This window comes from Bos mutus, chromosome 15, assembly GCF_027580195.1.
Source record: "Bos mutus isolate GX-2022 chromosome 15, NWIPB_WYAK_1.1, whole genome shotgun sequence".
NCBI classification, from domain to species: domain Eukaryota; kingdom Metazoa; phylum Chordata; class Mammalia; order Artiodactyla; family Bovidae; genus Bos; species Bos mutus.
The window spans coordinates 49,927,951-49,940,582 of record NC_091631.1 but is presented as its reverse complement, the minus strand read 5'-3'; the positions used below and the strand labels follow the sequence as shown (position 1 = coordinate 49,940,582).

The 12,632-nt window shown below is 48.2% G+C and overlaps 1 protein-coding gene across 1 annotated transcript; it reads left to right on the top strand.

Annotated features, from left to right (window-relative positions):
- The first annotated feature begins 8,734 nt into the window (after nt 1-8,734).
- RNF26 (ring finger protein 26) lies at nt 8,735-11,547 on the top strand. The gene has a single exon (XM_005897116.3). It carries the CDS (start codon nt 9,321-9,323, stop codon nt 10,620-10,622), a length of 1,302 nt encoding a protein of 433 aa, XP_005897178.1. The 5' UTR covers nt 8,735-9,320; the 3' UTR covers nt 10,623-11,547.
- The last annotated feature ends 1,085 nt before the right edge of the window (nt 11,548-12,632 follow it).

Sequence of the window (12,632 nt, the reverse complement as noted above, 5' to 3'; positions counted from 1 at the left end):
AAATGGCACAGCCACTTTGGAAAACAGTTTGGAAGTTTATTATAAAGTGAAACATACCTTTACTATAAGATCCATTAATCACTCTCCTTGGTATTCACCCAAGGAGAATTGAAAACTTAGTTCTACACAAAACCTCCACATGGATGTTTATAGCAGATTTATTCATAATTGTCAAAACTTGGAAGCAATTGTGATGTACTTTAATAGGAGAATGGATAAACAAACTGGTAGCTGCATCCATACAATGGAATATTATGCAGGGATTAAAAAGAAGTGGGCTATCAAGTCACAAAAGGACATGGAGGAAGCCTGAATGTTTATTGCTAAGAAGATAATTTGAAAAGGCTACATACTGCATGATTCCAGTGATATGACATTCTGGAAAAGGCAAAACGAAGAAGATGGCAAAAAGATCAGTGATGGCCACAAAGTGGGGCTGGAGGGGAGGCAGGAAATGGTCATCCCTGTGGAGCACAGGGGATTTTTAGGGCAGGGAAAATACTTTGCATGATATTGTAATGGTAGACCATGGTATAATACATCTGTCAAAACCCATAGGATCTACAGCACATTTCAGGGTTTTTTTAGTATTTATTATTTTTATTTATTTATTTGGCTGTGCTGGGTCTTCCTTGCGGCATGTGGGATCTTTAGCTGTGGCATTTGGAATCTATTTCCCTGACCAGGTATAAAACTCCACCCGCTGCATTGGGAGCTTGGAGTCTTAGCCACTGGACTACCAGGGAAGTCCCTATAGGATGTACCGCATTAAAAGAGAACACTAATGTAAACTATGGACTTCAGTTAGTAATAACAATGTATTAGTATTAGCTCATCAATTGTGAAAAAACAAAGAAACTCAAACAGTCAAACTTAGGTTTAGATTTGTTAAACTTTTGTCAATATTACTAAGAAACAGTCCCTCTCAAATATCTGTGGGTAGCACACATTCAAGAATAATTTCATTTTCCACTTGGGACCATGTGGAAACTATTTGAGAGATTTCTGTTGTTTTGCTTAACTCTTCAAGCTCTTTTAGTATCATGTGTTAATTAAGTCTACTTGTTTTAATAGCATTTAGCCAATATTCTCATCATGTGTCCAAGAGTGTTGTAAAGTCAAATGTGATATGTGTTTTCCTAAGATATTTCATCTTTGGGAAGATCCAGAAATATAATCTTTTTAATGTTCCAAAGAAAGCCATGATGATCACAGTTGAGGTCAGGTCATAGTAACAAATAACTATGTGCCATACATGGCATATGGCACAAAAAATGTTTCTGGATTTTCAGTGGAAAAAATGACCTTGTTCATCTTTATTTTTACTAACCGTGTCAATTGCATTATCAACTTACCTTCAACATCCTTTTAAATCAATGCCTAAAATCGTAAGTTGCTTTTCTTCAGTCCTTCCCATAAATCAGAACAGGACTAAAGCCAATAAAATCGCGAGTATTTTTCATCTAGACTCATATATAGACAAATTTTAAAAAATATGAATTAATATTACAAATGTTCCTCAGCCACTATTGCACATACCACATTAATTTCTGAGTACTTCTGGAACCACAAATTGGAACAGGAGGAAAAGCAAGAGGATTTGACTAGTTAATGTATTTCTTTTCTTCCCTAAGTGCTTCAGTGGCTGAAATCCTCCCCTGGCACAAACTATAGAACTTTGTGGCATTTGGATACAGTCACCTCATGTTTCCAGGACATGGGTTATGAGATGTGAAGTGCTTCTCTGGGCCTGAACAGTGTTATTACTAGAGCCGATGTTTAGGGTTTGGGTTCTCCTGTACCAGTGCCAAGCCTCGGATGCCGATTGAGAGAGGAAAACAATTTTCAGTGTGTTTGTGATTTATGGGGCTTAGGGTGTTACTCAAAGGGAACACGGTGGAGGGGTCAGGGTGAAAGCAAACTGTGGGGCCCTGTACCCAGTTCAGAGGAGTGGAGCCCTGTACCCAGGTCAGAAGTGTGGGGCCCTGTACCCAGGTCACAGGACAGACATCTCTGCAACTGATGGAGCCCTGTATCTACTGCTGCCATAAGCCTTCGGATCTAAACTAGCCAGTTCCCTGACCCCATATTAGGTAAAATACCCACCCAATGCATCCTAAAAAGTGAAAGTGTTAGTTGCTCACTGGTGTCTGACTCTTTGTGATCTCATGAACTGTAGCCCGCTAGGCTGCTATGTCCCTGGAATTCTCCAGGCAAGAATACCGGAGTGGGTGGGTAGCCATTCCCTTCTCCAGGGAATAGGTCAAACCTGCATCTCCTGCGGGCAGATTCTTTACCATCTGAGCCACCAGGGAAACGCCCATAGCATCTTAACCAATCACTAATGCCATGCTAGTAAAGTAATGCTCCAAATTCTCCAAGCCAGGCTTCAGCAGTACCTGAACCGTGAACTTCCTGATGTTCAAGCTGGTTTTAGAAAAGGCAGAGGAACCAGAGATCAAATTGCCAACATCTGCTGGATCATGGAAAAATCAATAGAGTTCCAGAAAAACATCTATTTCTGCTTTATTGACTATACCAAAGCCTTTGACTGTGTGGATCACAATAAACTGTGGAAAATTCTGAGCGATAGGAATACCAGACTACCTGACGTGCCTCTTGAGAAACCTATATGCAGGTCAGGAAGCAACAGTTAGAACTGGACATGGAACAACAGACTGGTTCCAAATAGGAAAAGGAGTATGTCAAGGCTGTATATTGTGACCCTGCTTATTTAACTTCTATGCAGAGTACATCATGAGAAACGCTGGACTGGAAGAAACACAAGCTGGAATCAAGATTGCCGGGAGAAATCTCAATAACCTCAGATATGCAGATGACACCACCCTTATGGCAGAGAGTGAAGAGGAACTAAAAAGCCTCTTGATGAAAGTGAAAGAGGAGAGTGAAAAAGTTGGCTTAAAGCTCAACATTCAGAAAATGAAGATCATGGCATCTGGTCTCATCACTTCATGGGAAATAGATGGGGAAACAGTGGAAACAGTGTCAGACTTTATTTTTTTGGGCTCCAAAATCACTGCAGATGGTGACTGTAGCCATGAAATTAAAAGACGCTTACTCCTTGGAAGGAAAGTTATGACCAACCTAAATAGCATATTCAAAAGCAGAGACATTACTTTGCCAAAAAAGGTCCATCTAGTCAAGGCTATGGTTTTTCCAGGAGTCATGTATGGATGTGAGAGTTGGACTGTGAAGAAGGCTGAGTGCTGAAGAATTGATGCTTTTGAAGTGTGGTGTTGGAGAAGACTCTTGAGAGTCCCATGGACTGCAAGGAGATCCAACCAGTCCGTTCTGAAGGAGATCAGTCCTGGGTGTTCTTTGGAAGGAATGATGCTAAAGCTGAAACTCCAGTACTTTGGCTATCTCGTGCGAAGAGTTGACTCATTGGAAAAGACTCTGATGCTGGGAGGGATTGGGGGCAGGAGGAGAAGGGGACAACAGAGGATGAGATGGCTGGATGGCATCACTGACTCGATGGACGTGAGTTTGAGTGAACTCCGGGAGTTTGTGATGGACAGGGAGGCCTGGCGTGCTGCGATTCATGGGGTCGCAAAGAGTCGGACACGACTGAGCAACTGAACTGAACTGAACTGAATGCCACTCTTCCAGTAGGAATTTTCTCGGTCTTGAGGCTATAAAAATTGGCTACTAGTCCTTGAAAGGGGTTGGCTTTCTCTTGAGCCAGCTCTCTGTTCTAACTGCATCTCCCACTCTAATAAACTTTAGTCTCTTCTCATTCTGCCTCATACCTGGAAACTCTTTTCCAACCCACACACAGACCATGACACAAACCTTTTAGGAATGTACCTTTTCATATAGTTTGACTTTGGGTATCTGGTAAATGATTTGCATAATTAAAAAGCCAAATTAAATCAAAAAGGAGAAAAATATCAAACTCTTAAGACCATGGCAGTGATATGGATTTTACTGAACACATGATGGGGAAATAAAAGGGAGGATTATAGGAGACACATCGCCACAAAGCAAAACTCCTAAATTAGACAGTCTTTCTGGTTTCACCCCGTCTCTTCAAGCCTGAACAACCTCTAAAAACCCCCTCTGTTGTCCCAGCTCGTATCTCTCACCTAGCAGCACAAAAGCCGTGCACTTAGCACAACAGCAGAAACCAGCTGTTGTTCCAGCAGGCCCCTGAGCAGATGCCTGAGCATTTTAGATCATACCACTATATCTTCCATGACACAATTCTGCAAAGATAGAGGCATTAAGTTTTCTCCAGATCTGGTTTATTTTTTCTCAATCACTGCAACTCACACTCATAAGCAATTTGAACTTCCTCCCTAAAGTCACTTGCTGTTGGTTCTTTCTTTTTTAAATTTAATTTTATTTATCTATTTAATTAATTCTGTATTTATGTATTTCTGGCTGGGTCTTCGTTGCTGCGCAGACTTTTCTCTAGTTGTGGAGAGTGGGAGCTATTCTTTAGCTGCAGTTCATGGCCTTCTCGTTGCAGAGACTTCTCATATTGCAGAGTACAGGCTCTAGGACACATGGGCTTCAGTAGGTGCGGCTCCCAGACTCTAGAGCTCAGGCTCAATAGTTGTGGCACGTGGGCTTAGTTGCTCCGTGGCATGTAGGATCTTCCTGGATCAAGGATTGAACCCATGTCTCTTGCATTGGCAGGCAGATTATCACTGGACTACCAGGGAAGCCTGGTGTTGGCTCTTTTGACCAAGACTCTCGAGTCTTCCAGCCTCCAAATAGAAGATGGGGATTTCCCTGGTGGTCCAGTGGCTAAGGCTCCATTCTCCCAATACAGGGGCCCTGGGTTTGATCCCTGGTCAGGGAACTAGTTCGTTCCCACATGCTGCTACTAAGGCCCAGAGCAGCCAAATCAATAAATAAAAATAAACATTAAAAAATATTTTCAAATAGAGATGACCCCTGCTTTGGCAACAGTGGGTTTGAACCAGCTGTTATCTGAAACACAGTCCTGGAAGAGAAAGAAATATTATCAAGTCAGTAGAGATAGTGCTTAAGTCCAGACCACAATGATCACCTCAAAGGGAGTGTTTACAACCTCTCAGAACCAAGAAGTGCCTTTGTTTCCCCAAGCAGTGGTGGGGAGGGGGGTGTCATCCCAGCACTTCATTTGTACTGTGGTCACACGGTACTTTATATTTCTAGCATAGGAATAGAGAGCATTTTGCAGTAATTCACCCACAGTAATTTACCCATAGAATGTTGACCACAGGTAACCTCTGGCTGTCCGCTGCTGGAATGCCAGCAGAGTCAAAGGCTGTGTCTTGTTTAAGGATATCTCAGATCACAAAGGTGAGGCCTTGGTCCCAGGCTGATGGACATACTGTCTTAGAGGATCCTGCCAACTTCAAGGTCTTTCTCGGTGCAGAAAGCTGGCTGGTTAACTACCCACAGTGTAGGCACAGCAAATTTGCTGAGTTTGATTTTGGACACATTGAGTTTGAAGTACCAGTAGGCTATCCAGCAGCTGTTGAGGAAGCAGCTGGAACCTGAACTTTGAAAGACAAATTCAGGCTGAAGACATAGATTTGGGAATCATTGGGAGAGAGGGGAGGGGGCATGGTGAGCACAGAAAGAAGACAGGAGAGGGTAAGGTCCAGAGGCCAAGGGTGGAGGAAGTGGTCACTGGTGTCAAGTGCTTCAGGAAGATAGATTAAAAACACAATAGTATTCATTGGACAAGTAAAGTCTTTGAAGAGGACAGGTTATGGGTGGTGGGACCAAGTATCTTGAAGAGGAGATGGGCATTTTCGCTAAGATTTCAGATTAGGGGAAAATGAAAAACAAAACAAAACACCAGCAACAATAACCACAACAGACTGTGATATGGGCAGAAGGTTAAACAAATCTTTATATTATCTCCTTTGCATAGAGAAATGAGCATTTTGTGGCTAAAGTTTAGAGGGAATTGGGGGTAGAAACAGACTATTCTGTATATCAAACAACAATGGAGGACTTCCCTGGGGGTCCAGTGGTTAAGAATCTGCCTACCAATGTAGGGGACATGGGTTTGATCCCTGGTCCCAGAAGATCCACATGACAAGGGGCAACTAACCCCGCGAGCTGCAACTCCTAAGCCCGGGCTCCACAACTACTGAAGCCCACATGCCCTAGAGCCCATACTGGGCAACAAGAGAAGCTACCCCAATGAGAAGCCCGAGCACTGCAACTCGAGAGAGCCTGCATATAGAAATGACGATCCAGTGCAGTAGAAATAAACAAATAAATAATAACAATGGAAAGTTGGAGTCTGGTGGCTCGAGAAAGAGGGGAAATCTCAAAAGGAAGAGGAAGACAAAGGGAAAACATGTCTCAGAGAAAACATGAAGTTGGGGCCTGACAGATGTGAGAGAGAAGCTAGAGAAAAACCAGGGGAGTTTTAGAGATTGCACTATGTTCTAACCTGTACTGGGAGCCACGTGTCTCAGAAAGGTGTGCAGAATATTTCAGCCTTCAATCAGTGGTGCTTTGGGAAAGAAAGGATTCAGGCAGTGTCCAGGGTGGGGTGATGGAGACAGTTTAAGAAGAAGTCCAGGCCAGAGTGGAGGTGAAGAGTTTAATGTGCCAACTAAAAACTGTCACTAGCCACCAGTCACTGAACTTTGACATACCCTGAAGGGAATTCAGAACCAAGAGCAGGAATGAGGCACTCTGTGCTCTGGGAAAAACAGGCAGAACAGGCCTTCAGACAGTTATTTTCAGGAGATTTTATGAACCCAAATTCTTGTACCTTCTTATATCTAAAAAAGCACTACAATCATTAATGGAGACATCTGCTTCTCAGGACTAGCAGCAAACTTCCTGTGACCAGCAGCAGCCTTCTGTAAAAACATGTGTGAAAAGATTGCACGTCTGCCCAATTACCTACCAAAATTACAAATATATATTCACCTCCCCTCTTACGTCTTCTGAGCAGTCCCTCAGAACTATCTGAGAGACTGTCTGCTGGCCTATAGTCCTCGTTTTACTCTAAGTAAAACTTAACTCACAACTTTCTTGTTGTGCATTGTTTTCAGTGGACAAATGCAAGCAGGAAATTAAAGCAATAGAGGCCAGGGGAAGGCTCAGACCCCCAAGTATCCTTGGCTTTAGTAGAGAACACCAGGCTCTCAATATATTTGGGATAGGATCTTAGATATTTTGAATATTATTTGAATATTTTTAAAAGGGATAAATTTTTGAGGCCACTACTAAGGCTGCCCAGGCAGATACCTAACTAGAGTGTTTAAGTAAACAAATGAATAGGGCCTGGGCTAGGAGTGTGAGCTATTTCCGGCCTGTGACCTCTTTTTCTTACTGACAATGAGGTAATCTCCTGAGGATGCTGAGAAAACGTGACAGAGCTTGAGGAAACAGTTTGGAAATAGCAGCTTGGGAATCCCCCATCACAATCTGTTTCCCCTTAAACTGCGTGTGAGCAGGCAGGTCTTAAACAGTTTTTGCATCCCCAGGGCATGTGTAGCAGCTCAATACACGTCGGAGTAAACGGATGAGTGGAGGAGGACAAGTGACTGAGTCTGGCTGTGGAGGTGGTGCAATCCTAAAGCCTGGTTCAGAACACTGACCACCAATCCGTACTTAAAAAAAAAATCAAGGCTGGAGGGGAAGAGAAAGAATAGCGCCCGTGGTCAGTTCAGTTCAGTTCAGTCGCTCAGTCGTGTCCAACTCTTTGCGATCCCATGAATCGCAGCACGCCAGGCCTCCCTGTCCATCACAAACTCCCGGAGTTCACTCAGACTCACGTCCATCAAGTCAGTGATGCCATCCAGCCATCTCATCCTCTGTTGTCCCCTTCTCCTCCTGCCCCCAATCCCTCCCAGCATCAGAGTCTTTTCCAATGAGTCAACTCTTCGCTCAAGGTGGCCAAAGTACTGGAGTTTCAGCTTTAGCATCATTCCTTCCACAGAAATCCCAGGGCTGATCTCCTTCAGAATGGACTGGTTGGATCTCCTTGCAGTCCAAGGGACTCTCAAGAGTCTTCTCCAACACCACAGTTCAAAGGCATCAATTCTTCGGCACTCAGCTTTCTTCACAGTCCAACTCTCACATCCATACATGACTCCTGGAAAAACCATAGCCTTGACTAGACGGGCCTTTGTTGGCAAAGTAATGTCTCTGCTTTTGAATATGCTATCTAGGTTGGTCATAACTTTTCTTCCAAGGAGTAAGCGTCTTTTAATTTCATGGCTGCAATCACCATCTGCAGTGATTTTGGGGCCCCCCAAAATAAAATCTGACACTGTTTCCACTGTTTCCCCATCTATTTCCCACAGTCCAAAGTCCTGTTCCTTTAGAATCCACCTGCCAATGCAGGAGACTCAAGAGAGGCGGGTTCGATCCCTGGTTCTAGAAGATCCCTTGGAGTAAGAAATGGCAACCCACTCCAGCATTCTTGCTTAGGAAAAATCCCATGGACAGAGAAATTTGGCAGACCACAGTCCGTGGCGTCGCAGTCTGAGACGACTGAGCCACGGCACACACACAAAGTCCTGCTCCTTTAGGGGGCGGGGCTGGGGCAATTCGCCTATGCTCTTCAATTGACCAATCCCCGCCTCAAGGGGGCGGGGATTTCAATCTGTTTCCGCCCCACCTCTGTAAAGCACTGAATGTGTTTGGGCACCGTTCAAACGGGCCAATGAACGCTCGATGTTTCCTGTGGTTGGTTCTCACCGATTGGCCAGAGTTCGTCGCCCCTCCCTCCTTGACATGCCTCTTGCCCTACCCTTTCTCACACAAGATGGCGGCGCCCAGCGGAGTAGAGGCCGCGCCTGGGGTTTGCTGAGGCTCGTTCCCTTCCCTCTTGCTCCCTTAGGCGCAAAGCGCCGCGAGCCCAGAGAACGGGGGCCGGGAGGGGACAGGGGCACCTGCGTAGCTGGACCGCGAGCCTGCGCCCAGCCTGCGCCGCCCCCACCCGGCCCCGGCCTGGCCCGATCCCTTCCGTTCCCGGTGTTCTCTCGATCTGACCCATTGCCCGGCCGTGGTACGCCACCAGCAGGCCTCCAAAGCTGAGATTTTTCCTCCAGCCCGGGATCACTTCGACTTTAGAGATGTTTGGCTTCTTTCTTCCCAAACAGACCGCCTTCAAAACCGGCAGTCCTGGACCAGCACCTGGCCCCCTTTCCCTCCCGAGACTCCACTTCTTCTAACCCAGTTTTTCCTCAGTTTCTCTCTGATTGGAGAGACGGTTCACTTCCCTTCCAGATTAATCCCTGAGCTCCCTTCCCCCCAAATATTGACAACCCTGATACCCCCCTCAGCCGGGAGCCAGACTTCTCTGGGACCAACCCCATAGCCCTATCATGGAGGCTGTGTACTTGGTAGTGAATGGGGTGGGCCTGTTGCTGGATGTGCTGACCTTGGTGTTGGACCTCAACTTCCTGCTGGTGTCCTCCCTCCTGGCTTCCTTGGCCTGGCTCCTGGCCTTCATCTACAACCTGCCACACACGGTACTGACTAGTCTTCTGCACTTGGGCCGTGGAGTCTTACTTTCACTGCTGGCCTTGATTGAAGCTATGGTCCGCTTCACCTGTGGGGGCTTGCAGGCCTTGTCTACGGTACTGTACAGCTGCTGTTCTGGCCTGGAGAGTCTAAAGCTCCTGGGGCACCTGGCCTCCCATGGGGCGCTTAGGAGCCGGGAGATCCTCCACCGAGGTGTCCTCAATATGGTCTCCAATGGCCATGCTTTGCTGCGTCAGATCTGTGACGTCTGTGCCATCACCATGAGCCTGGTGGCCTACGTGATCAATAGCCTGGTCAACATCTGCCTCATTGGCACTCAGAACTTCTTCTCCCTTGTGCTGGCCCTGTGGGATGCAGTGATGGGACCACTGTGGAGGATGACAGATGTAGTGGCTGCCTTCCTAGCCCACATTTCCAGCAGTGCTGTGGCCATGTCCATTCTTCTCTGGACCCCCTGCCAGCTAGTGCTGGAGCTCTTGGCCTCAGCTGCCCGCCTCCTGGGCAGCTTTGTGCTTGTCAATCTCACTGGCCTGGTGCTGCTGGCTTGCGTGCTGGCAGTGACAGTGACTCTGTTGCACCCAGACCTCACCCTGAGGCTGGCCACCCGGGCGCTCAGTCAGCTCCATGCCCGGCCATCCTACCACCGGCTCAGAGAGGATGTTGTGAGGCTCTCTCGGCTAGTTCTGGGCTTGGAGGCCTGGCGCCGAGTCTGGAGCCGTAGCCTGCAGCTGGCGAGCTGGCCAAACCGGGGAGGGGCCCCTGGAGCCCCGCAGGGTGGCCCTAGGAGGCTGCCCTCAGCCAGGACATGGCGACAGGATGCTCTTCCTGAAGCTGGGCCCCGATCGGAGGCAGAAGAAGAGGAGGTCAGGATGGCCAGAGTGACGGCTGCCCGGGGCCGGGAGAGGCTCAACGAGGAGGAGTCTGTAGCTGGGCAGGACCCGTGGAAATTGCTGAAGGAGCAGGAGGAGCGGAAGAAGTGTGTCATCTGCCAGGACCAGAGCAAGACAGTGCTGCTTCTGCCTTGTCGGCACCTGTGCCTGTGCCAGGCCTGCACTGAGATCCTGATGCGCCACCCCGTCTACCACCGCAACTGCCCACTGTGCCGTCGGGGCATCCTGCAGACCCTCAATGTCTACCTCTGAAGGTTTCCTCCCTCCCTCCTGCCCACCCCTCCATGCTCCACGCAGCCACCTGCGCTCAGACAGCGTTCACACCTGATCTCTGGGTCCCGGCCTGCATCCCCTGCTGCCCCGACAGTCATCGTGCTGAGTCTCTAAGCTGCATCTCCAGGACTTTGAAATGGGAAACCCTGGAAGACTGTGACTTGGGTAGGGGCAGGGTAACAGCTTTTCCTTACCCTGTGTGTCCTGTGATGCCGAGGGTGGTGAGGGTGTCATTCTGCAAGGCCCTGGAGACTGTTCACTGTGGACTCCCCTCCAGCCAGGGCCCACCCTGATGTCAGCGGTGGGGACTCCCCCTGCTTCGCTTCTGGTTTTTCTGTTGCGGATTTGTAGGTTCTCTCCCTGCACCTTCCCCACTTCCTTCCCAGCTTCTTCAGCCATGCACATCAATGTCATTTGGGTATTTTGGCAATTCAAGGGCCTTAGAATTATCTTGAACATTTGCTTTCAGCTGGAGCTGCTATGCTCTGGCAGGCTTTGGGGGTAGTATCTCTCAGGTGCCCTTTGAGCTGCTTCTACCTGTTGTGATCTTACAAGGCTCCCTCCTTACCTGACCCAACAGCTGGGATCAAGAATTACCCCCCAGGTGTGTGTGTATATGTGTATGTTTGCACCTGGCTTTGGGACCATGTACCCTCTGATACCCGGCATCACTGGGAACCTCAGGAGGGATAACCAGATTTCTGTTCCTCTTCCTTTCACTCCCCACATCACAGAGAGAAAAATGGCATTCCCCTTCTGTCCGTCTCTCCCTGCCACTGGGGAGGGCAGACTGTGCACATTTCACTAGAGTCCAAATACAGAAGAAGCCGGGGCTGAGGGGCATGCAGCTCCCTGAGGGGTCCGTCTGGCCCAGGATTCAATGAATAAAGTTGTGTTACAGCTCTGATGGCCTCTGCGTGCATCTTCGCACGGGTGAACGGTTAGTTATGCTAATGGATGCTGCAGCAGGGTCTTTCAGTCCCAAGTGTAGTTGATGGGGGAACTGGCAGGGGAAGAGCTGGATAGGGTGCCTTGGGGAGAGCCCGTGCCCTGTGTGGCTAGATTTGCTTTTACCTTCTCCAATTTGTGCCCTCTCATATGCATGGCTTTTGGAAAGCTATCCCTATGTTTTCCAGGCTTCCCTGGTGGCTCAGTCAATAAAGAATCTGCCTGCAGTGTGAGAGACCTGTAGGGTTTGATCCCTGGGTTGGGGAGATCCCCCGGAGAAGGGCATGGCAACCCACTCCAGTATTCTGTCCTGAATCCCCATGGACAGAGGAGCCTGGCGGGCTACAGTCCATGGGGTCTCAAAGAGTCGGACACGATTGAGCGACTAAGCATAGCCCTATCTTTTCCATTTTGCCAGAATTGAGCCCTCGGAAAGAGGAATGTGAACTTACCCATTGAGCAAGTTTTTCCTCTAGTGCCACTCTTTCCAGGAGAGAACTTGGGGTTCCTGCTGCCTGGAGTCCGATCTATCCTGAGATCCCTGAAGGAGTTGGTGCTTGTCTTTGTGTCTCTTGGCAGAGAGTGGCGCTATGATGGGCTGGAGCATAGCTGCGGGGCCTCTTCTTGGAGAGCTGGGAGGCCTGCCTCTAGCTCATTTAATGGGCCCAGTCCCCATTGGTTATATCAATCCTCACATGACCTGCAAAGGGGTGGGGGGGGGGCGCGGGACACTACCCCATAATTGTATGTTAAATGTAGGAGCGTAATGCCAGGGACAGCCTTCTGGAAGGAGGGGAGGGGGGAAAGGGGTAGGTCAGGAGGAAACGCTGAGGAGAGGCCCCTCCACTTTTGTGTTGAGAGCCTGAGCTGATGTGGGCCTGGCAAGCCCAGCTTTGTTAGTCCTTGGGTTAGGGGCGGGACAAGGCAGGGAGACTTGAAGGGGCTCTGCGGCTAGCCTCAGACTTAGTGGCCCGGCCTAGCACAGTGAGGGAGCATTCCCCACATCCACCTTGGAGTGGAGAGGCCTGAGGAAGGGCTTTT

What these genes read in the sequence shown, in the direction of transcription:
- RNF26 (XM_005897116.3), top strand. Translation starts at nt 9,321, where the DNA reads ATGGAGGCTGTGTACTTGGTAGTGAATGGGGTGGGCCTGTTGCTGGAT.